Source organism: the organism of the source record quoted next, unplaced genomic scaffold, assembly GCF_019419815.1.
Source record: "Pyrus x bretschneideri cultivar Hongxiangsu unplaced genomic scaffold, Pyrus_bretschneideri_v1 Contig3, whole genome shotgun sequence".
In the NCBI taxonomy this organism is placed as follows: domain Eukaryota; kingdom Viridiplantae; phylum Streptophyta; class Magnoliopsida; order Rosales; family Rosaceae; genus Pyrus; species Pyrus x bretschneideri.
Genome location: NW_025999612.1, coordinates 10100637 through 10127077, shown reverse-complemented (window position 1 = coordinate 10127077; position 26441 = coordinate 10100637). Strand labels below are relative to the sequence as shown.

Genomic DNA, 26441 nt, shown 5'->3' with positions numbered 1-26441 from the left:
ATCACAGTTTATAAACCTCGAATATAAATCATTCGTAAGAAATCAATATTAAGTCTCTGAAATCTCCGAAGGAGTCATTCATACATCCAACGACTTTTCTAAATCAAAACACAAGGTTCCCAAAACTATAGTTCACGAAAACACTAAAAACTAAGGTTAGAGTGACGCAGTCGGCCGAAGCCTACATAAATAACCAAACAAGAAGTGGCCCCTTATCGCGGATTAACCAAGCAGAACCAAAACTGCAGTAACCAAGTAGGCAGTGACCCCTTATCGCGGATTAACCAAGTAGAGTCACTCCTACGCATTTGTTAGGCAGTGATCACCTATCCGAAATGATAGGTGGACTAAATGTACAATTTCAACGTCTAAGTGGTCCTCCTGAATTTGAGGGTCAAAACAAGTTCATGAAATCTAGAGTACAAGATATTTGGACTAAATGTACAATTTCAATGTCTAAGTGGTCCTCTTGGATGGTTTGTCCCTATCCGAAATGATATGGGAAATAGACTAGTGACTCTAAATCAACCCAATTACCTTTAATACCAAGAGGTGAAGTTAAGGGTACGAACAGAGCTGATGCAGACTAATATAAAAAAGTCTAACAATTTCAAAAGTGATGAATTATGATAAAAAATATAAAACTATTATTATATTTTTGGCAAACAATAATTACCACGAAAGCAAAACTAATTTAAGTTACATTGAAAAAACGAACAGATAAGGTTTCGTGGAATAAAGTGTTGGATTAGCGGGATCACTGGGATGTGCGTTTCGAATAAATATTGGTAAATAGAGTCTGTCATAAACGAGAATAATTTTTTTTATTTTTTTGTCAAATAATTTTTTTTTAGGTTGAATTTTTTTTTTTTGGTTGAAAATAATTATCAAAAACTAAAGAGGAAAAAGGAATCGAAATTAGGGCCTGCGGCTAAACGAGAAAACCTAGGCCTGGCAATTTCTGACACGACCCGATAACCCGACACGACACGACACGAAATTAACAGGTGTTTGGGTCGACACGATAACGAATCGGGTCGTTATCGGGTAACCCGATAAGCACCTGTTAAGATAACGGGTTGGTTCGGGTATACACGTGGGTAACACGATACACGATAAGCAGAATATTATTTTTATAATTTTATAACCCTAAAAAAATACTATAATAATTATATACATTAATTTTACAATTTTATACCTCTAAAAATTATAATAAATATATATATATATATATATATTAAATTAACTATAAAATTTATAATAATTATAATAATTATATATACTATAATAATTATACCCCCAAAATATTAAGTCTATCTATAATAATTATATATATATATATATTAAATTTTATAAAAACTATAATAATTATTAATTAATAATTTAATATGCATGATGCATTGCATGATTTTGCATCAATTGAAATTTGATGTGATTTCTTTCCATTCAAATTTCAATAATCAATTTCTTGCCGTTGCCAACTTGCCGCCCTTTTTGAAAAACAAAATGGAGGGAAAATGAAAATGTTAAGAAAAGTTGAAAATGAAACAAAAAAGTGAGGGAATTAGGGAAAGATGTTGGAGGGAAAAATGAAAATGATAAGAAAAAGTTGAAAATGAAACAAAAAAGAGAGGGAAAAATGAAAATTAATAGAAGTGGTGAGAAATTTTTTTTTTTTTTTAAGTTATTAACTTTTTATCACACACATGACTGTCATGACATATCTCACTATTTTTATAATGACACACGTGACACGTGATGTATGTTCTATTCCATGTACCAGTCAATTATAATTTATATGTACAAAATAAATAGATTTAAATCTACTTAATAAATATATATATATATATACACACACACATGGAACTTGATTGATGGCATACGAATTCTCCAAAACTAATTTCAACGATCCAAACCGTCAAAATTGTTTGTATATGCTTGGAGATCACATCAGCAAAAAATCACAAAAAAAACCATTCAGAGATCAAGTAACGGGACAAAGCTTTTCAACGGTTATAAACGAAAAATCACGATTTAACGGTTATTTTAACTCCGATTTTGATGATTTTTTATAACTACACTCCTTGACCCTATATGAATACAATGAATGAATTCGATCTTCAATTTAAAATATTTACACAAGTAGATACCACAAAATCTTATGTTATACTTAATGAAAGTATAAATAAACTCTAAGTGTTAGTCAATCTATCGTTTTACGAATTCTCCAAAACTAATTTCAACGATCCAAACCGTCAAAATTGTTTGTATATGCTTGGAGATCACATCAGCAAAAAATCACAAAAAAAAAAAAACATTCAGAGATCAAGTAACGGGACAAAGCTTTTCAACGGTTATAAACGAAAAATCACGATTTAACGGTTATTTTAACTCCGATTTTGATGATTTTTTTATAACTACACTCCTTGACCCTATATGAATACAATGAATGAATTCGATCTTCAATTTAAAATATTTACACAAGTGGATACCACAAAATCTTATGTTATACTTAATAAAAGTATAAATAAACTCTAAGTGTTAGTCAATCTATCGTTTTACGAATTCTCCAAAACTAATTTCAACGATCCAAACCGTCAAAATTGTTTGTATATGCTTGGAGATCACATCAGCAAAAAATCACAAAAAAAAAAAACATTCAGAGATCAAGTAACAGGACAAAACTTTTCAACGGTTATAAACGAAAAATCACGATTTAACGGTTATTTTAACTCCGATTTTGATGATTTTTTTATAACTACACTCCTTGACCCTATATGAATACAATGAATGAATTCAATCTTCAATTTAAAATATTTACACAAGTGGATACCACAAAATCTTATGTTATACTTAATGAAAGTATAAATAAACTCTAAGTGTTAGTCAATCTATCGTTTTACGAATTCTCCAAAACTAATTTCAACGATCCAAACCGTCAAAATTGTTTGTATATGCTTGGAGATCACATCAGCAAAAAATCACAAAAAAAAAAAACATTCAGAGATCAAGTAACGGGACAAAGCTTTTCAACGGTTATAAACGAAAAATCACGATTTAACGGTTATTTTAACTTCGATTTTGATGATTTTTTATAACTACACTCCTTGACCCTATATGAATACAATGAATGAATTCGATCTTCAATTTAAAATATTTACACAAGTGGATACCACAAAATCTTATGTTATACTTAATAAAAGTATAAATAAACTCTAAGTGTTAGTCAATCTATCGTTTTACAAATTCTCCAAAACTAATTTCAACGATCCAACCCGTCAAAATTGTTTGTATATGCTTGGAGATCACATCAGCAAAAAATCACAAAAAAAAAAAACATTCAGAGATCAAGTAACGGGACAAAGCTTTTCAACGGTTATAAACGAAAAATCACGATTTAACGGTTATTTTAACTCCGATTTTGATGATTTTTTATAACTACAGTCCTTGACCCTATATGAATACAATGAATGAATTCGATCTTCAATTTAAAATATTTACACAAGTGGATACCACAAAATCTTGTGTTATACTTAATGAAAGTATAAATAAACTCTAAGTGTTAGTCAATCTATCGTTTTACGAATTCTCCAAAACTAATTTCAACTATCCAAACCGTCAAAATTGTTTGTATATGCTTGGAGATCACATCAGCAAAAAATCACAAAAAAAAAACATTCAGAGATCAAGTAACGGGACAAAGCTTTTCAACGATTATAAACGAAAAATCACGATTTAACGGTTATTTTAACTCCAATTTTGATGATTTTTTATAACTACACTCCTTGACCCTATATGAATACAATGAATGAATTCGATCTTCAATTTAAAATATTTACACAAGTGGATACCACAAAATCTTATGTTATACTTAATAAAAGTATAAATAAACTCTAAGTGTTAGTCAATCTATCGTTTTACGAATTCTCCAAAACTAATTTCAACGATCCAAACCGTCAAAATTGTTTGTATATGCTTGGAGATCACATCAACAAAAAATCACAAAAAAAAAAAAACATTCAGAGATCAAGTAACGGGACAAAGCTTTTCAACGGTTATAAACGAAAAATCAAGATTTAACGGTTATTTTAACTCTGATTTTGATGAATTTTTACAGCTACACTCCTTGACCCTATATGAATACAAAGAATGAATTTGATCTTCAATTTAAAATATTTACACTAGTGGATGTGGATATCACAAAATCTTATGTTATAATTTATATACTTAATAAAAGTATGAATCAACTATAATATTAATAATTATATACATTAATTTAATAATTTTATATCCCTAAAAAGTAAAAACTATAATAATTATATAGATGTAGGTGTAAATTGAATACAATTTCATGATGATCGATGTAAATTGAAGATTTTGTAAATGGAGGTGTAAACTTTTGAGAAAGACTTACAATCTTAAAAACAAAAACTCTTTATCCTTGCACATTTAATATTTGTAATATATTAGTAGTGTATGTATTATTTTTTTTATTAGGCTTTTATTTTCGAGTGTAGATATAGTACTTGAACGAGAAATGTTTTAATGTTTTGAAGTAATATTTATGTGGCAATGTGTGGTATGTGCAAATTTAAAAAAAAAAATATTTTTTTCTTAACGGGTCATAATGGGTCATAACGGGTCGGGTCACTTTACCCGTTGGGTAAAGTGACACGACCTGTTAAGGACCCGTTAAGATAACGGGTGTGAAACGACACGACCCGTTAAGATAACAGGTGTTACACGAAAACGACACGAACACGAACACGATAGACACGACCCGTTTGCCAGGCCTAAGAAAACCGAACTTTGTTGTTGCTCTCACATACGGAGAGGACTCTCGCTGGATTTTTTATCAAATAATTGAATGAAATCAATTCCTGATTCTATTTTTAATAAAATAATTAAACTAGCTCCTTACTTGATTTGATTTGCATTGCCAAATCTTTTCATTGCTAAAAAATATTACAAAAGATTGTCATTGCTGTCCCAATCTCACGTCTATGATTTGTTCTTCTCCTGAGGTTTATTGGATGTCACTTTCCAACAAATCTTTGTAATATTATCGAACAAACACAAGTATTATAGCATGAATGGGTTTGTAACATTTGGCGGCCATATTAAGTTACAACAAAAAGTTTCTCGACTAATCTTTGTAACGCAATTGCCAAAAGTATGAATTTATCAGGAACCTATGGTGTAATATTATCAAACAAACACAAGTATTATAGCATGAATAAGTTTGTAACATTTGGCGGCCATATTAAGTTACAACGAAAAGTTTCTCGACTAATCTTTGTAACCCAATTGCCAAAAGTTTTCACACCCTCAAGTTTACATCGATCGAGCATCCAACCTTTGGGGTTGAAGAGCAAATCATAGATGAACTGAAAACTCGAAACAATGCTACATGCGTACACAACTTGAGTTACGAACGAGCCATGATTAAATCATTGATATCATTTAACGCTAGCAGCAATATTTGTGTTGTAAGAACACGATCCAAAAAAAAAAAAAAAAATTGAAAACTTAATATTACAACACAATGATCCTCCTCCATTCTTTTTCTTTGAAAATTGTTATTTATTTAGCGCAATCTATGCAACTCATGTATACCTGATTTCGCTTCAACATGAATGAAACAATAATGTAATTGTAATAATGAGTAAAACTAGTAACATAATACAATTTAGCTTGATATTTTTACCTATACAATTTTTTTACATACAACGATATAATTTACACTAAAAGGGGATGAGAAGATCAGCTAAGCCACATAATGAGCTACCTAATTTGGTATTAAATTCGTCATCCACAAGATTCAACTTAAAACTTTTCATTCACAAATGAAGAAGAATACTACCAAATTGTAGTACTGAGTCGCTCACGTGTTCTTAATATTACATGGATTTTGTTTTGAAACGTGGTGGGGACGGAAGGGCTTTAAGCTAACTGACGAGCTTGATGGCTACGCGGAGCACCCACCGCACCAGGCCTTCAACAAAGATTTAGCTCGATTAATAGGCTCTAATTTAACTTTGGGTAGATTTATGGGCCTTCACTTTTTGCAATTAGCAAATTTTGAGGCCCAGTAATTGAGAAGTGAGAACCGTTGGGGCCTATAACTAAATTCTCAGTTAGATCCAATGTATACTCAACGAGAAACAAATGTTAATTTCCAAGTAAAAAGCTTATCGGCCATCAATCACAGTTTATAAACCTCGAATATAAATCATTCGTAAGAAATCAATATCAAGTCTCTGAAATCTCCGAATGAGTCATCCAGACATCCAACGACTTTTTAAAATCAAAACACAAGGTTCCCAAAACTATAGTTCACGAAAACACTAAAAACTAAGGCTAGAATGACGCCGTTCGGCCAAAGCCTACATAAGTAACCAAACAGGAAGTGGTCCCTTATCGCGGATTAACCAAGCAAAACCACCCCTGCAGTAACCAAGTAGGCAGTGACCCCTTATCGCGGATTAACCAAGCAGAGTCACTCCTACGCATTTGTTAGGCAGTGATCACCTATCCGAAATGATAGGTGGACTAAATGTACAATTTTAATGTCTAAGTGGTCCTCCTGAATTTGAGGGTCAAAACAAGTTCATGAAATCTAGAGTACAAGATATCTGGACTAAATGTACAATTTCAATGTCTAAGTGGTCCTCCTGGACGGTTTGTCCCTATCCGAAATGATATGGGAAATAGACTGGTGACTCTAAATCAACCCAATTACCTTTAATACCAAGAGGTGAAGTTAAGGGTACGAACAAAGCTGATGCAGACTAATATCAAAAAGTCTAACAATTTCAAAAGTGATGAATTATGATAAAAATAAAAAATAAAAACTAAACAATTCCGACGTTGTCCCAAGCCAAAAATAGAGAGGTAAAATTTAAGAATAATCTAACAAGATTTCTTGATGAATGAAAAGTAACATCACAAAATATTAAACTACCATGGACCAAAAGTAATTTCCCAACATGTTCTTCTACCGAGTGTTACCACTTTAGTACCACATTGCCACATGAGACATTTCTAGAGTCTTAACAAAAGTAGACTTCGCAAGAATTTTATTAGGTGATATTCTAACAATACTATCAAGAAATCAAAATCAGCTGAGATTTCCAATCTCAAAACTAGCTCCTTACTTGATTTGATTTGCATTGCCAAATCTTTTCGCTGCTGAAAAATATTACAAAAGATTTTTATTGTTGTCCCAATCTCGCGTCTCTGATTTGGTCTTCTCATGAGGTTTATTGTGGATGCCAATTTCCAATATGAATTTATCTGGAACCTATGGTGTACTATTATCGAACAACCACAAATATTATAACATGAATGAGCTGGTAACATTTGGCGGCCATATTAAGTTATAACGAAAAATTTCTCGACTAATCTTTGTAACTGAATTGCCAAAAGTTGTCACATCCTCAAGTTTACATCGATCGAGCATCCAACCCTTGGGGCTGAAAAGCAAATCATATATGAAATGAAAACTCGACACAGTGCTACATATGTACACAACTTGAGTTATGAATGAGCCATGATTAAATCATTGATATCATTTAACGCTAGTAGCAATATTTGTGTTGTAAGAACACGATCAAAAAAAAAAAAAAAAAAAAAAACTTAATATTACAACACAATGATCCTCCTCCATTCTTTTTCTTTGAAAATTGTTATTTATTTAGCGCAAGCTATGCAACTCACGTATACCTGATTTCACTTCAACATGAATGAAACAACAATGTAATTGTAATAATGAGTAAAACTAATAACATAACATAACACAACGATATATTTTACACTAAGAGGGGAGGGGAAGTTCAGCTAAGCCACACAATGAGCTACCTAATTCAGTATTGAATTCGTCATCCACGAAATTCAACGTAAGACCTCTCATTCACAAATGAAGAAGAATACTATCAGACTGTAATATTGAGTCGCTCACGTATTCTTAAAATTACATGGATTTTGTTTCGAAGCTGTGGTGGGGACGGAAGGGCTTTAAACTAACTGGCGAGCTTGACGGCTACGCGGGGCACCCACCGCACCAAGCCTTCGGCAAAGATTTAGCTCGATTAATAGGCTCTAATTTAACTTTTGGTAGATTTATGGGCCTTCACTTTTTGCTATTAGCAAAATTTGAGGCGTGATTGAGAAGTGAGAACTTTTGGGGTCTATAACTAAATTCTTAGTTAGATCCAATGTATATTTGACGAAAAACAAATGTTAATTTCTAAATAAAAAGCTTATCGACCAAAGAAAAAGACAAGTAAAAAACTTGGGGCTTGTTTGGTTTCATTCTTAGATCCAATTTTTAGTTTTGCCAATTTAGAATAGTTCTCAGAGTTAACAAAGTTAGATATTTCAAAAACTCGTTAATTATTTATATTAGTCTCTAGGGAGATTGACGTTGCTATAGAGTCATTCTATACTACTGTAACTTGTTCTCTTGCAAGAATTTTCTATGTTTTAACCCTGCAAGTTTTTCTAAGTCTGTCTTATTTGTCTTATTTTCCTTTTTTTTGTTCTTTGGTTGCTGTCAAATCAATGTGTTACCTATTATACGGTTATACTTGCACAAAATGCAACAGGAATCTATATATCTATTTATACCATTCAAAGCTGGGGATGATTTGGATTGGTTTTGTTTTGGTCCAAACCACGACCCAAACTGCAAACTTTGGTTTGTTTAGTTTTAAAACATAAAAGAACCATAATGGTTTAAAAGTTAAAACAATATGTAATAGGTTCACTAATGTTGCAATGCGAACTGGTTCGGTTTGCAACCTAACATGCACAAAGCACCAAATGAAAATTGTTGAGTTATGTCGAAATAGTGTGAGAATTTTCTTTAAACCCATCAATTTATAAATATCAAATGTAATTGCAAATAAACGTATCAATCAATGTTTTTTTACAAATTCTAATGTACCCACAAATGATATATACATAATGTATTTTACCTAATAATAATTCGTCAATAACTTCAAAAAAAAACAAAAGAAAATTTTACACGGAACTATTATGTTAAACGACCAACTATTTGAAAAAACAAAAAAAAAAAAAAAAAAAAAAAAACCGTCTTCCACTCTTACCGTAACGGTTTTCTCAAGTAAAAAAAAATAAAAAGCAGCAAATTAACCTGGCTTCCTCAGTCCTCTGCTTCTTCACTCTCCATCTCTGATACGAATCCCTCCGCACAGAAGCCGTTTTGCCACGCAAATGCGCGACATGGATTCTTCTCTTCCTTCTGATCTCTCGTCCTCATCAACTTATCGACCTCCGCATCGCCGTCCGATCCTCGTTGGGCAGCTAAGAAGCGACGCCTCAGAGATAAAGTCCGTAGGGTGCAAGCAAACTCGAATTTCACCAGTTTCCGTTTTTCTTGAATGTTCGTAAATTTAGCTTAATGGGTATCCGTAATATTGATCAGAAATCTGGGGTTTTTAGCAAGAGTTTCTGGTTTTACTGATTTGAGTTTGTTTTGGCTGATTCTGTTAGTTTTTATTCATTATTTCTTGTAGGTTTTGCACTTTCGTTTGTATGATGTTCAAACTGGTTTCTTGGTAAAAGTTTCACCGACACTTTTTGCGATGCATGCATGATACGATTCTTTCTACTTCATTATCATCAGTCTCAAGATACAGTTACGTGTACTTGTATCTTGCATAATCTTTTCAAGAGTTCATCTTTCAAGTTTCAAAACTATATGAAATTGTTTGGTGGTTTTCTTTGTAAGAAGGATATAAGACTCCGCATCAATGCTAAATTCTGTGGACAGTGTGGATGGAGTGATGGAGAATGAGACTACTGAAACGAGCACTTCAGGGTGCGGTGAGGGGCTCTCTTTTGCGGTATTCAGATGAGGACATCAATAAATTTGACTTTCCTGAATCTCATGATTTTTCGTATGAATTCAGGTTCTCTAATTCTGGGAATGGGAGCATTGTCCCGATTGACTGGAGACCCCAAATATGAATCGGCAGCTTTATGTGCTCTTCGTGAATTATGGGGCATGTGGAGTTCGTTGAATTTACTCGGTACAACGCTGGATGTATCAACTGGTGAATGGATTGTGTATTCATCTGGAATTGGAGCTGGTAGGTTTCGTCGGGGCTTTGAGGTCTTTAATGCACTGCATTACAAGTATATTTAGAAGTTTACTGGGTTTCCCATATAGTACAAGGGCCAATATTTCCTTGTGCAAGTCTGTTGCCGCGCCCATTCCTTAAATGTATTTTGAGTGCGTAGAGTTTGATGTTTCTGATGTTGGATTATGTGTTTCTTCGTTTAGGGGATGACTATCTATTTAAGGGCCACATCCTTTTTGGAAATGGGGAGTTCTGGAGGATGTTTCATTCTGCTGTGCAGAAATATTTCAGACATGGTCCATGGTACAACATTTCTTCCTAGCCTTTTTGAATGCCTTATTCAATTCGTTATTGGTACTTTCCAAGTGTTAAAAATTTGGATTCTAGCTGTAAGATTAAGTTGAGATGAGAAAGGAGTGATTCCCTGTTGGTACTTACGGCAAGCTGAAGCCGCGCAAGTATGGACCGTATAAGATTTTGAAGAAGATCAATGATAATGCAGCGCTTATGTTGTTGACCTGCCCGCATCTATGGGAATTTCAAGCACTTTTAATGTTACAGATTTGTTTGAATACCATGAAGATGAACCGCTTTATCCCGAAGAACTCGGGGGCGAGTTCTTTTGAAGTGGAAGAGTTTGAAGTAGAACGTTTAGCGGAGGAATTTGAAGCATAGCTTGATAGGCGCAAGGAGAACACCAGTAGGTCATGAGTTACACACTATGATTTGAATCGCATTTAATATGTATAATTAATCTCGTATATTACAAATAGAATAAATAGGCAATGTAAGTGTTGCTCTAAGGATCATCTTTTGTATTCTAGATTAATCATTATAGTCTTTGAGAATTCTCACTTTTCTGGTGGATTCCATATGAATCATTAAGGCTGAACGTGAGGATCCGTCTGTTTATCTTCTTGTTGCGTCATTCTCTCTCTTTCAATTTTGCGTCCAAGGTTTACTGCTCAGACATACATATAGGGAAATTTTGGAAATGGCTTGTGGTGGTAATGGGTTTATATTTGAAAACTTTAACGAAAAGCTTTCGTACTGTTCATTTTAATGAAAAATCACATTTTTACATTAAAAAGTTAATCCTTGTAATATTCATTGGGGCTTTTCAATCTAAGTCCAAAAACATAGGTAGTTTTTTAACTAAGTCCAGTTATCCAATTACATATTTTTATACCAATTTTGCCCTTTTAGATAAAAATATTTAAATTCTTTAATTTTTTATCATTTATTCAGTTTTTAATTTTGAATATTTAAATACTAACTAAAATATTATCTAGTAACCACCTAATGATGTTTACCTACAAAACCGATATAATTTAGTAACTACCTATTGTATAGGAAGAAAAATACTTTATACCAACAAAACATATGTAATCTACTGCAAAACAAAAATAAACTACCTATTGTATAGGAAGAAAAATGCTTTATACCTACAAAATAGATATAATCTACCAACAAAATAAAAATAAACTACCTATTGTATAGGAAGAAAAATGCTGAACCTCCATGGCAGAACATTAGAATAGAAATATGAAATAATATACCTCCATTAAAGGAACAAATACTAAACAAAAAAAAGGAACAAATACTAAGTTTCAGTTTACCTTTATGATACGCACAAAAATATAATAGAGCAAATATAAATGCATGATACTGTATTATTGCTTGCAATTGATACTGTATTGCCGAACGAATATGTAAAAAAATTGTGAAAGCTATGTAAAAACTGAAATTGTCATGAAGGAATTTGGAGGGAGGAACACAAAATATCACCCATGAAAGATGAGAGAAGAGGATGATTGATTCCATGATCTAACAAAGGGAATTGTTTAGAAGAAGGAAAAAAAAGGAGGGATAAAACAGACTGGGGGTTGAGATTTTATTGCTATAACTAATCCTACAATTAAGGGATTAGTTAAACCACAAATAATCATATAATTAAGAAATTTTAAATATTTCCTACAATTTATAAGTCTAAGGGATAAATATGGTACAAATTACAAATAAGCTTACGTGGAATATCAATTATTGGACGTATTTCAATGCAGTGGACTAATTATAGTAATGACTCACAAAATTGGATCTATATCAAATTATCCCATATTCATTTTACCTTTTATTTTATTCTTATTTTTAAAACTCAAAATTTTCAAGTCATTTTTATTAGTTTTCTTTTTATGTTTTTGAACTTTGCCCAATCATAAATTTGGTAGCTCGACACTCTGAGGGGTGGTTTGGTAAGTATGCATCTAAAGTTGTGAAGAATTTGGCTCCACCAAACCAAACTCCAAGCAAACTGACCTTTTGTCCTCATTTGGGACACGTGTCCCTCTATCGGGAGTGAAAAAAAAAATTATTTGGCGCACAGATTCGATCCTCGAACATTTCTCGGTCTTTATGTCGTAACTCGCGCGCCTAATTTGCGTGCGAGACCAAATTGATTTTGTTCCTTTTTAAGTCAAAACACTTGTGAGATATTTTTTTTCTAGTAACAAAAGAAGATGAAGGAGATCCGTCAATCGAGGTCTCTGTCGATCCTGGTTTGTTTTTTCTAGTTTGAGATCCTTCAAGAGAGATTTCTAAGGAGATATGTCGAGTAAATTAGTTTTTATTGTTCTTTCTTTCATTTAGGTTTTTCTGCATTTGGTATTATTTAGGAAATTAGGTGGATACAGAAGTTTCGATTTGGGATTTTCTAAATCTTGGTTCAAGTTAGGAATCTCTTCATTTTGGTTCTAGAATTGGGATTTTCTGTCTTCTGAAATTCTGAACTAGGTTTTTCAATCGGATTAGAAAATGGACTCATGAACCCGTTGGAACCGGCCTCTTCAAACAGTCCGGGTTAGGTCTAGTTCTATTTTTTAAAACATGACTACTAACCCAGCCTCACCCCGTTTTATTTCCAAACGAGTATAGTCCAGTTTCACTAAATTTGAGTCTGGCCTGGCCTGTGCCCCCTTGTATGAACACTATTCAAATCTGTTTTCACACATCAAACTCAAATAAAAGGGACAGCAGAAGGGACAAAATTATGAGAACTAACCAGAGGTGCAGATGTTATAGAACAAGAAATGACAGAATGGGTCCAAATAAGTGGTTAGTGCCCTAAACTGCTATAGTATCTAATTCTTCCAACTCAACCATCTGAAGTCGTTTCGTACTTTAAAAGGTGGTTAGCCTATTTGTATTGGTACATAAACCGGATGAAAAATTTTTGTCTTCTCGATTTGGATTTGAGATTTCTTCAAATATCGGAAAGTGACGCCATATTAAGAGCTAGTTGATTAGTGAAGATATGATGCAAAAAAAATAAGAAAGATGAATAACCAAACAATAAACAACTCCATAACATGGAAAAAGTAAATGCCAAACTAACTTTTTTTTTTTTTCTGTTACACAATCTAATAGATGGATATTTGTTTGTATAAGAAGTATACAACAAAAACGAATACCATCGCTTGGACACATACAGGCAACGGGTGGAATGCTGCAGCCAGTCGCCCAAGCTCATACTTAGGGGGCCACTTCTGAAGAACCCTCTTGCTTGATTTTCTGCAGCAAAACAAGAAATGCTCAGGAAACCTTATGGGCTACAAAAACCAAAGAATCAATTTGAATGTAGTGATGGCAAAATTGGTTTTACAATCTCACGAGGGAAATTGTTATTAACAGTCCAAAAATGTCATCTGACACACCTCCTTCCTTTATTTTTGTAACTAGTGACGAGAACAGATGTTAAATATTCAGCATACTCCTCAGTACCAACCATCGTAATCTGTAATGTGTTGGTTTTATCTCCAGAAGATGAAGAACTGTTAAAAAAGAGCGTCCAAAATGTATTTATTTGATCAGTATAACTGCAGTTCCCTATCGATCAATACGTTATAACAGCAGTTTAACAAAGCCAAGAGAAGTAGAATCTGGCACTGTTATATAGGAATGCCTATCATCATAAGAAAGCTTCCATGAAAGTTTACACATGTGGAGAGGTGCAAGATAGATTAAGGGTTATTGTGCCAATTCACACATTAAAAAAAGAAAAAAAACAGTTCAGCTAAAGTCCACCTCTGTTTATCTAGAAGCAAGAAATGTGCATGGGTTAGATTAGAAAAAGGAATGAACTTACATCATGGAGATGAAACCATCTAAGGCATTGTTCTTCTTGGCTCTCCCCTGTGAAATAACCCAATTTTATTATTAAAAACAAGAGCTCACAGATGAGTAAAAAGCTTGTCGACCAAAGAAAAAGACAAGTAAACAACTTGGGGCTTGTTTGGTTTCCTTCTCGGATCCAATTTTTTGTTTTCACAAATGATGAATGTAGCTAAATTCCTTCATACTCATTAGTCTCAAAACAAAAAATTGGCTTCTATTGATAAAAGGTATTTAACAAAGAAAAAGATATCGTATAGATGTATATGTAGTCACCTTTTTATGAGCCAACCGAAAACTCTCATCTTCTTCAGGCTCAAAATCCTCACATTTTCTGAGACATGAAATACTCGGACATCAAATGAAGTTGCAATAAACCATATAACAAAATTTTGAAATATTGAGCATAATATTACAAAGAAGAAACAAAAAAAAGAGGAGAAAGTATGAACTTACGGCATAAAGCTGAAACAAATACGAATTCTACCAGAATGTCCTATGTGGAAATCACAGACACTAGAATCCAAAGTCTTGATATGCATTGTTTCATCATCACAGACAATTTCGAATGTGGTGATAAACATCTCTTGAGACTCCTCCAAATCAGCGGAGAAAGATTGAAGAAGACAGAATTCCAACTTCTCCAAATGGACCAAATACTCTGTTGGCCTGGAAATACGACCAGATTCCGTACTGTCTGCAACCCTACTCTCCAGTCCTGGCAAAAAGAATGGTTCCTCTAGCGAATAGGTAACAAGGCCATCATTCCCTATTTTTATCTTAAGCGACAACGCTATAACCTTTCCACATTGTATAGATAAGGCATATATAGAATTGCCTACAACCACGGCCCTCCCTCGAAAAGCAGAATAATAAGCTTCCTTTCTAGATATATCAACTTGATGCCAGGTATTACTGTCTATATGAAAAACCATGAACTCAAATCGAAAATTGCATGTTGAAACCAAAATACATCCATGACAAACAGCATAACCTGCTATCTCCATGTTGGACCGTTCCCGAGAATAAGCAAAATGAGTAAGAGATTCCCAAGAATCAGTTTTGGAATCATAACGCTCAAACAATACCTTCGGCATCAATCGGAAGCACTGTGGAGATGCAAGATTATAAAGCTTTCCGTATGCAGACATAAGATATGAAACTGGCTTAGGTGCTAAAGGAGGCTCGAATGTTTCCAATGATCTAGTCGCTGTGTCATAAATATGTCCCCTATATGAGCCGAACTTGTCATCGGCGGGGTGGTTATGAAGAGGTATGAGTCCTTTATTTAACACTAAGTGTAATTTAGAGTTGTGCAATCTCGCACCCTCAAACCAACAATACTAAAGGAGTACAAACTTAAACTCAGGTTCAAGTTTCTTAGGTCGCATCACTTCTCCTCCCTGTTGGATTTTTATTTCATATAATCCACCTCCAAATGGACCACATGTAAATTCCACGAGTACAAATACAGATCTGGCTTCCCCCTCCTCCATAGATGTGCTGAAAAACAACAATAATGATGCAAGTCAAATATTTTTTTCCAAAACCAAGGTCAAGATTAGGGCTTAGGCGGGGTGATTTGAATCGGGATACCGAACCGAAAAGCATAAACGGAATCCCGAACCTATAATTTCGGTAATCCGAATTTCGGGATTCCTAAAATTTTAGCCACAAAAAATCACTAAATCTTATTACTTTTCGGTCGAACACATCTGCTAACAGGACAATTAGCATTGCTATACAACATTATTAGCAAATCACTTAAACCATTTTGCTAAAATGGCACCAACTACATAAAATCAAAGATATCAAACACACATAATCATCCAAGTTTCATTCTGTACTTCATCATACTACCACCCAATATCTCTGCTAATCATCATTCTAAAATTTCTTTTCCTGGACTTTCTCAGTAACCAAACAGCTGAATTATGAAAAAGCTTATAATCAAACAGTCCAACCTCGCAAATTCACAATCTTTTCATCCAATTCAACATGCATGATCAGAAACACAATATATGAAACGGAAAAATCATGCTCAGAAACACAACATACAATTGTAGAAATCCAACATGCTCAGAAATTCAAAACTAATCAAATAAAGAAATCCAATTACAAAAATCCAAATTCAATTTTAAATCGAAGAATAATACAAAACAAAACCCTAGATTTTGACAATAATTCAAAACAAATACCTCGATTTTAGGCTCGAGAGTCGCTCGATCGAGAGAATGCGAGAGAGATAGCAGCAGGTGTGTGTAGTTTGTCTGTGATGTGGTCGAGACAGAGAGACTTGAAGAAGGTGGGCTGAAGAGAGACAGAGTCGAGAGAGATGAGAGGGTTCGAGTCGAGAGGACAGAGGAGCGGTAGGAGGCGGAGTCTCAAAAATTCAGAATGACAGAATGACACAGGATTGCGCTCCCTAAATTCGAAATCCGACGGTCCACGTTATCCAAGTTTTCGGGATCGGTTTGGTTTTGCGTACCCAACATTTGGGATATTTGGTTCGGTCGCTTTTCGTCTAAATTCGTGATGAACCAATATGTGGTACTCTTGCCATAGTGTGTTTCTAGGAGAAGCATAATTGAGTTTAGTGGAAAAGTATGCAAAAAACGGTAGATAATTTAAAGCCTACACTGAAGAAAATTCCTTGACGTTTCAAGCCTTTAAAGACAGCTCATTTATTGAGATTTAAGGAAAGTTTGAAGGCAAGAAACGTTCATATTGCACCAGATTATTCCTTGGTACATTTCTGTGAGAATATAAAGGATAACCTGATATTGCATAATCTGCTATTCACTTCCCAAACTCTCTCTCTCTCTCTCTCTCACACATAATGTATCACGCAGATGTGTATGTATATTCCTATACCCTGATTCCTCCAGCTACAGAAATTACATTTATTTTTTGTCTGCAGAAACAACTCTGGTCTTCCGCGGAAGTCATATGAACAACCACAGCCCGCAGTAGTCGGCCATGCTACACCATCTTCGTCTACAATTAGTTGAGTGAATTCCACATTCATCGTCTGTTAAACATCTGTGGTCACTACAATCATCTGGGACGTGCCAAGCACTCTTAACTTGTTCTCCGCCACATTCCCACGAATTCATTGCTGTAGGAGGACATACTTGCACACACATCAGCGCTTGCTTTCCGGTCTGCACAAATTAAAACGTCACGACCAATATGAACTGGCATGTAATGGTATACTGCACTGACCTCAAAGTATCAAATGCAGCTAAAAATTGAAAAACAAAAACCAAGGGGGATGAAATTGCAACTCAAATCGGGATTTTTTATTTATTTAGTTTAGATAAAAAGATTAGATTGCCTCAAAAAAGAGTCTGCCAAATCTGTTGTTCTTTTTGTCTTCCAAGAAGCATGTTTTCAGTTTGTTATGGACTGACTACCAATTAAAAACTACTACTGATGCAGTAAAGTAGAAGCGACACCTTCAGAGAAGTCCAGTTGGAATGGATGTAGGTCTCAGGAGGCCTTTCATGCCAACTACTTAACACTGGAAGGGGATGCCCCTCAGTTGTGAAAATATAATTTTGTGCCGCCAAAAATGCATCGTCAAACAGGAGAAATAGATACTCGGACCTACAAAAAACATAAGACGTCAGTTCAGATGTATGTTAAAAGTGCAATGGTTGTTTTCTCGCTAGTTGAACAGTGAAAGGGAAAAACAACTCTTCCGTCTCAGCAAGGAAGAAACTATGCTGATGGTCTTCCAACTGCTTAGTTGTGACATCTCTAATGCTAGCAAAACCTCCTTCCACTTTGGTGTATAGGTTCAGAGAATTTAGAATTGACTCCCCCACTTCAATATACCATGGATCTGATAAAAGAAACAAAAACAACACAAAAAATCAGAAAAGTTGTCACTTAGGGCCCAGAAGTGTCTGAATTCTTAGAAAATATCACCTGAACTTTTAGGTCCATGTGGAAATGAAGATAACTAATAAGAAAATTATCAAACATTTAGTTGCTTGATACAAGTAGAAAGTTGATTCCGCCAATTCAGGGCGCAGAAGATAATACTTTTCTGTGGGATACAACGTTGATGGTCCAACAAATACCAACATCAGAAACATCAAACTCTACGCATTCAAAATACATTAAGGAATGGGCGCGGCAACAGACTGCACAAGGAAATATTGGCCGTTGTACTATTTGGGAAACCCAGTAAACTTCTAAATATACTTGTAAGGCAGTGCATTAAAGACCTCAAAGCCCCGACGAAACCTACCAGCTCCAATTCCAGATGAATACACAATCCATTCACCAGTTGATACATCTAGCGTTGTACCGAGTAAATTCAACGAACTCCACATGCCCCATAATTCACGAAGAGCACATAAAGCTGCCGATTCATATTTGGGGTCTCCAGTCAATCGGGACAATGCTCCCATTCCCAGAATTAGAGAACCTGAATTCATACGAAAAATCATGAGATTCAGGAAAGTCAAATTTATTGATGTCCTCATCTGAATACCGCAAAAGAAAGCCCCTCACCGCACCCTGAAGTGCTCGTTTCAGTAGTCTCATTCTCCATCACTCCATCCACACTGTCCACAGAATTTAGCATTGATGCGGAGTCTTATATCCTTCTTATAAAGAAAACCACCAAACAATTTCATATAGTTTTGAAACTTGAAAGATGAACTCTTGAAAAGATTATGCAAGATACAAGTACACGTAACTGTATCTTGAGACTGATGATGATGAAGTAGAAAGAATCGTATCATGCATGCATCGCAAAAAGTGTCAGTGAAACTTTTACCAAGAAACCAGTTTGAACATCATACAAACGAAAGTGCAAAACCTACAAGAAATAATGAATAAAAACTAACAGAATTAGCCAAAACAAACTCAAATCAGTAAAACCAGAAACTCTTGCTAAAAACCCCAGATTTCTGATCAATATTACGGATACCCATTAAGCTAAATTTACAAACATTCAAGAAAAACGGAAACTGGTGAAATTCGAATTTGCTTACACCCTACGGACTTTATCTCTGAGGCGTCGCTTCTTAGCTGCCCAACGAGGATCGGACGGCGATGCGGAGGTCGATAAGTTGATGAGGACGAGAGAGATCAGAAGGAAGAGAAGAATCCATGTCGCGCATTTGCACGGCAAAACGGCTTCTGTGCGGAGGGATTCGTATCAGAGATGGAGAGTGAAGAAGCAGAGGACTGAGGAAGCCGGGTTAATTTGCTGCTTTGTGCATGTTAGGTTGCAAACCGAACCAGTTCACATTGCAACATTAGTGAACCTATTACATATTGTTTTAACTTTTAAACCATTATGGTTCTTTTATGTTTTAAAACTAAACAAACCAAAGTTTGCAGTTTGGGTCGTGGTTTGGACCAAAACAAAACCAATCCAAACCATCCCCAGCTTTGAATGGTATAAATAGATATATAGAATCCTGTTGCATTTTGTGCAAGTATAACCGTATAATAGGTAACACATTGATTTGACAGCAACCAAAGAACAAAAAAAAGGAAAATAAGACAAATAAGACAGACTTAGAAAAACTTGCAGGGTTAAAACATAGAAATTCTTGCAAGAGAATAAGTTACAGTAGTATAGAATGACTCTATAGCAAGGTCGATCTCCCTAGAGACTAATATAAATAATTAACAAGTTTTTGAAATATTTAACTTTGTTAACTCTGAGAACTATTCTAAATTGGCAAAACTAAAAATTGGATCTAAGAATGATACCAAACAAGCCCCAAGTTTTTTACTTGTCTTTTTCTTTGGTCGATAAGCTTTTTACTTGGAAATTAACATTTGTTTTTCGTCAAATATACATTGGATTTAACTGAGAATTTAGTTATAGATCCCAAAAGTTCTCACTTCTCAATCACTGGGCCTCAAATTTTACTAATAGCAAAAAGTGAAGGCCCATAAATCTACCCAAAGTTAAATTAGAGCCTATTAATTGAGCTAAATCTTTGCTGAAGGCTTGGTGCGGTGGGTGCCCCACGTAGCCGTCGAGCTCGCCAGTTAGTTTAAAGCCCTTCCGTCCCCACCACAGCTTCGAAACAAAATCCAGTAATTTTAAGAATACGTGTATATTACAGTTTGGTAGTATTATTCTTTATTTGTGAATGAGAGGTCTTACGTTGAATTTCATGGATGACGAATTCGATACCGAATTAGGTAGCTCATTGTGTGACTTAGCCGAACTCTCCCTCCCCTCTTAGTGTAAAATATATCGTGAATGAGAGGTCTTACGTTGAATTTCATGGATGACGAATTCGATACCGAATTAGGTAGCTCATTGTGTGACTTAGCCGAACTCTCCCTCCCCTCTTAGTGTAAAATATATCCGAACTCTCCCTCCCCTCTTAGTGTAAAATATATCGTGAATGAGAGGTCTTACGTTGAATTTCATGGATGACGAATTCGATACCGAATTAGGTAGCTCATTGTGTGACTTAGCCGAACTCTCCCTCCCCTCTTAGTGTAAAATATATCGTTGGACGTAAAAAAATTGTATACGTGAAAATATCGAGCTAAATTGTATTATGTTATTAGTTTTACTCATTATTACAATTACATTGTTGTTTCATTCATGTTGAAGCGAAATCAGGCATACGTGAGTTGCATAGCTTGCGCTAAAGAAATAACAATTTTCAAAGAAAAAGAATGGAGGAGGATCATTGTGTTGTAATATTAAGTTCTCATTTATTTATTTATTTTTGATCGTGTTCTTTCAACACAAATATTGCTGCTAGCGTTAAATGATATCAATGATTTAATCATGGCTCGTTCGTAACTCAAGTTGTGTACATATGTAGCACTGTTTCAAGTTTTCATTTCATATATGATTTGCTCTTCAGCCCCAAGGGTTGGATGCTCGATCGATGTAAACTTGAGGATGTGAAAACTTTTGGCAATTCGGTTACAAAGATTAGTCGAGAAACTTTTCGTTGTAATTTAATATGGCTGCCAAATGTTACCAGCTCATTCATGCTATAATATTTGTGGTTGTTCGATAATAGTACAACATAGATTCCAGATAAATTCATATTGGAAATTGGCATCCAATAAACCTCATGAGAAGACCAAATAAGAGACGTGAGATTGGGACAACAATAAAAATCTTTTGTAATATTTTTCAGCAGCAAAAAGATTTGGCAATGCAAATCAAATCAAGTAAGGAGCTAGTTTTGAGATTGGAAATCTCAACTAGTTTTGACCTCTTGATAGTATTGTTAGAATATCACTTAATAGAATTCTTGCGAAGTCTACTTTCGTTAAGACTCTAGAAATGTCTCATATGGCAATGTGGTACTAAAGTGGTAACACTCGGCAGAAGAACATGTTGGGAAATTACTTTTGGTCCCTGGTAGTTTAATATTTTGTGATGTTACTTTTCGTTCATCAAGAAATCTTGTTAGATTATTCTTAAATTTTACCTCTCTATTTTTGGCTTGGAACAACGTCGGAATTGTTTAGTTTTTATTTTTTTAATTTTTTTTTATTTTTTATCATAATTCATCACTTTTGAAATTGTTAGACTTTTTTATATTAGTCTGCATCAGCTCTGTTCGTACCCTTAACTTCACCTCTTGGTATTAAAGGTAATTGGGTTGATTTAGAGTCACCAGTCTATTTCCCATATCATTTCGGATAGGGACAAACCATCCAAGAGGACCACTTAGACATTGAAATTGTACATTTAGTCCAAATATCTTGTACTCTAGATTTCATGAACTTGTTTTGACCCTCAAATTCAGGAGGACCACTTAGACGTTGAAATTGTACATTTAGTCCACCTATCATTTCGGATAGGTGATCACTGCCTAACAAATGCGTAGGAGTGACTCTACTTGGTTAATCCGCGATAAGGGGTCACTGCCTACTTGGTTACTGCAATTTTGGTTCTGCTTGGTTAATCCGCGATAAGGGGCCACTTCTTGTTTGGTTATTTATGTAGGCTTCGGCCGACTGCGTCACTCTAACCTTAGTTTTTAGTGTTTTCGTGAACTATAGTTTTGGGAACCTTGTGTTTTGATTTAGAAAAGTCGTTGGATGTCTGAATGACTCCTTCGGAGATTTCAAAGACTTAATATTGATTTCTTACGAATGATTTATATTCGAGGTTTATAAACTGTGATTGATGGCCGATAAGCTTTTTACTTGGAAATTAACATTTGTTTCTCGTCAAGTATACATTGGATCTAACTGAGAATTTAGTTAGAAGCCCAAAGGTTCTCACTCCTCAATTACTGGGCCTCAAAATTTGCTAATTGCAAAAAGTGAAGGCCCATAAATCTACCCAAAGTTAAATTAGAGCCTATTAAGCGAGCTAAATCTTTGTTGAAGGCCTGGTGCGGTGGGTGCTCCGCGTAGCCGTCGAGCTCATCAGTTAGCTTAAAGCCCTTCCGTCCCCACCACAGCTTCAAAACAAAATCCATGTAATATTAAGAATATGTGGGCGACTCAGTACTACAGTTTGGTAGTATTCTTTTTCACTTGTGAATAAGAGGTCTTAGGTTGAATCTCATGGATGACGAATTTGATATCAAATTAGGTAGCTCATTATGTGGCTTAGCCGATCTTCTCATCCCAGCTTAGTGTAAAATATATCGTTGTATGTAGAAAAATTGTATACGTGAAAATATCAAGCTAAATTGTATTATGTTACTAGTTTAACTCATTATTACGATTACATTGTTGTTTCATTCATGTTGAAGCAAAATCAGGTATAAGTGAGTTGCATAGATTGCGCTAAATAAATAACAATTTTCAAAGAAAAAGAATGGAGGAGGATCATTGTGTTGTAATATTAAGTTTTCATTTTTTTTTTATTGTGTTCTTACAACATAAATATTGCTGTTAGCGTTAAATGATATCAATGATTTAATCATGGCTCGTTCGTAACTCAAGGTGTGTACGCATGTAGCAATGTTTCGAGTTTTCATTTAATCTATGATTTGCTCTTCAACCCCAAAGGTTGGATGCTCGATCGATGTAAACTTGAGGGTGTGAAAACTTTTGGCAATTGGGTTACAAAGATTAGTCGAGAAACTTTTCGTTGTAACTTAATATGGCCGCCAAATGTTACAAACTCATTCATGCTATAATACTTGTGTTTGTTCGATAATATTACACCATAGGTTCCTGATAAATTCATACTTTTGGCAATTGGGTTACAAAGATTAGTCGAGAAACTTTTTCGTTGTAACTTAATATGGCCGCCAAATGTTACAAACTTATTCATGCTATAATATTTGTGTTTGTTCGATAATATTACAAAGATTAGTTGGAAATTGACATCCAATAAACCTCATGAGAAGACCAAATCATAGACGTGAGATTGGGACATCAATGACAATCTTTTGTAATATTTTTTTAGCAATGAAAAGATTTGGCAATGCAAATCAAATCAAGTAAGGAGCTAGTTTACTTATTTTATTAAAAATAGAATTAGGAATTGATTTCATTCAATTATTTGATTAAAAATCTAGCGAGAGTCCTCTCCGTGTGTGAGAGCAACAACAAAGTTCGGTTTTCTCGTTTAGCCGCAGGCCCTAATTTCGATTCATTTTTCCTCTTTAGTTTTTGATAATTATTTTCAACAAAAAAAAAAAAAAAAAAATTCAACCTAAGAAAAATTAGTTGACAAAAATATAAAAATAATTATTCTCGTTTATGACAGACTCTATTTACCAATATTTATTCGAAACGCACATCCCAGTGATCCCGCTAATCCAACACTTTATTCCACGAAACCTTATTTGTTCGTTTTTTCAATGTAACTTAAATTAGTTTTGCTTTCGTGGTAATTACTGTTTGCCAAAAATATAATAATAGTTTTACGTAGAGAATTATAATGAAAAGAAGAAGATATTTTGATAAAACTATATGCCTTTGAGGAATTTAATTAAACTTTTGATAAAACTATATGTATAAGATTTAATCATTTCCCTAACCAAAATTACATAACATGCCACTACCCATCTTCACTATTTGAAAAAAAGAAAACCATTAATTAAAAACAAAACCATTTGGAAAAAAGATAAGGGGTGTGCTATCCATACACCTCATTTTACTTATCACACACCTCTTGATAATTTTTATCCGTTGATCTTCTTCAATTCATCTGATCCGACTGTCGAAAATTAAAAAGGTGTGTGCGAAGTAAAATGGGGTGTGTGAATATCACATCCCAAAAGATAATAGTAAACGTTTGTAGAACCAAAAAAAAAAAATGTGTTCGAAAAAAACATATTCGAAGGAAGAGAAAATATAGTTTAATTACTAACATCTCCATTAAATAAGGATACATTAAAAAATTAACTTAAATTAAACAAAGTACAACAATGACATGTATTTTAACTTAATAGAGAAGCTGAGGTTCACAATAATTATATGCAGGTAATATACGTATAGATATACCATGATGCAATCTAATACTCAACCATGTCATAACATTTTCAATTATATGGCATAAAATGCATAAGCTGTAATGACACACCCCGACCGAGATCAAGGCGTGCTGGCCGTCACGCGAAGGTGATGTAGCCATGTGCACAGTGCAGAAGCTATTAGAATAGTAATATAAAAGTACGAATAATTAAAAAACTAGCATACATAAGGTCAAGTAAGGAGTGCTAGTGCGAGTGAGACACTAAGTTCAGAGCAATAAGTATACAGCAGTCCAAATTAAAATAAACCGACAACAGTGCACCCGAAGTGACCCTACATTGGTGCGTGTCTGTCAAAAGCACCGGAAGCCCTCTGGAAACCACCAACCTTGCTAGCTAGCTAAAACCTGGAGGGGTGCAAAACAAAAGCGTGAGTGGGCAAAAATAAAGGTTTTCAAAAACCATTTCAAAAACAATATTCTAACCCCTCGCCGTAAAACCTGTATACTTCCCAGAAAATAAACATACGCACGTATATATAGATATGCCAATCATGCTCAAGGATATGCCATGCCAAAATCTCGTGGTGAAATGCAAGTTCTCAGGTATAAATCGTATCAATAACATATAATCTGGCAGCTGGAGTCCCCCTAAGTGACCTGTACGGCTGAATCTAGAGCTCAAATCTCAATCTCACACACTAAACCTGCCCACGAGTCGGAACCACCTATAGTGGTCTGTACGACAGGCCTGGGTGTAATATATATAAACGCTCTAGTGCTACGATCACGTGAAGACTGTGCGAATAATCGCGGGTCACTTACGAGTCGGAACCACCTATAGTGGTCTGTACGACAAGACTGTGCACCTAACTTAGATCCAAGCTGAGCGTGTGGTGCGGGAGGTGAACGACACGTGAAGGACTGTGCCCTACTCTGGGTGGGAGCACTAACACCGGGGGTGCAGGTTATGAGCTCTCTAATCATCTCTAACCACTATTTAATGCAATTGTTAAATAACGCTTACCTGACACTTACCTGTGCCTCCACAGCACCAATATATACATATATATACATATAATTGAATGTATAAATGAACGTATATGCAACTAATCATGCATAACCACCAATAATATAAAAGGAATGGCATATAACGAATAAGCATTTATATAAATTTCTGGGAATTATATGTATATAGGTATATACGGAAAAACAAAAACCCACTCACTGGTACGTGGAAGGGTCGTAGCCCCCCTGCCTCGCGTGAGCACGCTCGTCCTCGGGATACGTGTCACCTATATGCGAGAATACTATAAAAACGTTAATTTTAAAGCACATAACCTTCCATTCAAAATAATTTCTCATACATTGCTCAAAATGGACAATTGAATATACCAACGTGCTCTACACAACCTCAGGAACACACCAGAATTTTTAGAAAAATTTTTCACTGTCGCAAGCGCCCCACGCGCCGGCCACGCGCAGGCACGTGCCTGGCACGCTGACGGTGTCAACTGACGCCGTCAGGAATATTCCGTCAAAATTGACAGATTCCGTTAACGGCGTCAGGAATATTCCGTCACCTTCTCCGTTCAATCTCCGGCGCCGTCGCCGACGCCGGAAACTGGGAAACCTGCAAATTGTGTTTTCTCGTTCATTTTTCAACCATTTTTCATGATTCTTGCACCAAAATAAAGCCCTAAACTAGTAGAACACGTCCATACAAGTTTTAAGGGCTAAAACCTACGAAAACTTACCTGTCACCAACCTCC

General features: G+C 34.9%; 2 protein-coding genes and 2 long non-coding RNA genes across 9 annotated transcripts; 1 reads left to right on the top strand and 3 right to left on the bottom strand.

Moving 5' to 3' along the window:
- Positions 1-878: 878 nt before the first annotated feature.
- On the bottom strand, positions 879-4944 carry LOC125479837. The gene is made up of 2 exons (XR_007260323.1): positions 4804-4944; positions 879-945 (listed from the first exon to the last, which is right to left on the bottom strand). It is a non-coding gene; the product is annotated as an uncharacterized LOC125479837 (long non-coding RNA).
- A 4163-nt stretch (positions 4945-9107) lies between these two features.
- On the top strand, positions 9108-10511 carry LOC125479832 (alpha-mannosidase I MNS5-like). Of its 2 annotated transcripts, none has more exons than XM_048589898.1 (3): positions 9108-9844; positions 9936-10115; positions 10310-10511. In XM_048589898.1, exons 1-3 carry the CDS (start codon positions 9817-9819, stop codon positions 10426-10428), a joined length of 327 nt encoding a protein of 108 aa, XP_048445855.1. In that variant the 5' UTR covers positions 9108-9816; the 3' UTR covers positions 10429-10511. The 2 variants fall into 2 exon arrangements, with proteins under 2 accessions (XP_048445855.1, XP_048445854.1); XM_048589897.1 differs by having other exon boundaries at positions 9108-9849.
- Positions 10512-13444: 2933 nt separating this feature from the next.
- On the bottom strand, positions 13445-16849 carry LOC125479824. 5 transcript variants are annotated; one of them, XR_007260304.1, is made up of 5 exons: positions 16472-16843; positions 14730-15776; positions 14550-14607; positions 13817-13933; positions 13445-13673 (listed from the first exon to the last, which is right to left on the bottom strand). XR_007260304.1 is itself a non-coding variant. In XM_048589866.1 (5 exons), exons 2-5 carry the CDS (start codon positions 15422-15424, stop codon positions 13523-13525), a joined length of 990 nt encoding a protein of 329 aa, XP_048445823.1. In that variant the 5' UTR covers positions 15425-15776; positions 16472-16849; the 3' UTR covers positions 13445-13522. The 5 variants fall into 5 exon arrangements, 4 of the variants coding, with proteins under 4 accessions (XP_048445823.1, XP_048445824.1, XP_048445825.1 ...); XM_048589866.1 differs by having other exon boundaries at positions 14761-15776; positions 16472-16849; XM_048589867.1 differs by lacking the exon at positions 13817-13933 and adding an exon at positions 14248-14294 and having other exon boundaries at positions 16472-16844.
- Positions 16850-18533: 1684 nt separating this feature from the next.
- On the bottom strand, positions 18534-19501 carry LOC125479825. The gene is made up of 3 exons (XR_007260305.1): positions 19283-19501; positions 18798-19107; positions 18534-18711 (listed from the first exon to the last, which is right to left on the bottom strand). It is a non-coding gene; the product is annotated as an uncharacterized LOC125479825 (long non-coding RNA).
- Positions 19502-26441: the final 6940 nt, after the last annotated feature.

Bases quoted from the DNA above. Each gene is read 5' to 3' on its own strand.
- LOC125479824 (XM_048589866.1), bottom strand. From the start codon at position 15,424: ATGTCTGCATACGGAAAGCTTTATAATCTTGCATCTCCACAGTGCTTC. The intron at 14,608-14,760 runs GTAGAATTCGTA...TTCATGTCTCAG, and splicing joins TTTCCACATAGGACATTCTG to AAAATGTGAGGATTTTGAGC. The intron at 13,934-14,549 runs GTGACTACATAT...CTTTTTTAACAG, and splicing joins TTCGGTTGGCTCATAAAAAG to TTCTTCATCTTCTGGAGATA.
- LOC125479832 (XM_048589897.1), top strand. From the start codon at position 9,777: ATGCTAAATTCTGTGGACAGTGTGGATGGAGTGATGGAGAATGAGACT. The intron at 9,850-9,935 runs GTGAGGGGCTCT...GTATGAATTCAG, and splicing joins AACGAGCACTTCAGGGTGCG to GTTCTCTAATTCTGGGAATG. The intron at 10,116-10,309 runs GTAGGTTTCGTC...TTCTTCGTTTAG, and splicing joins TTCATCTGGAATTGGAGCTG to GGGATGACTATCTATTTAAG.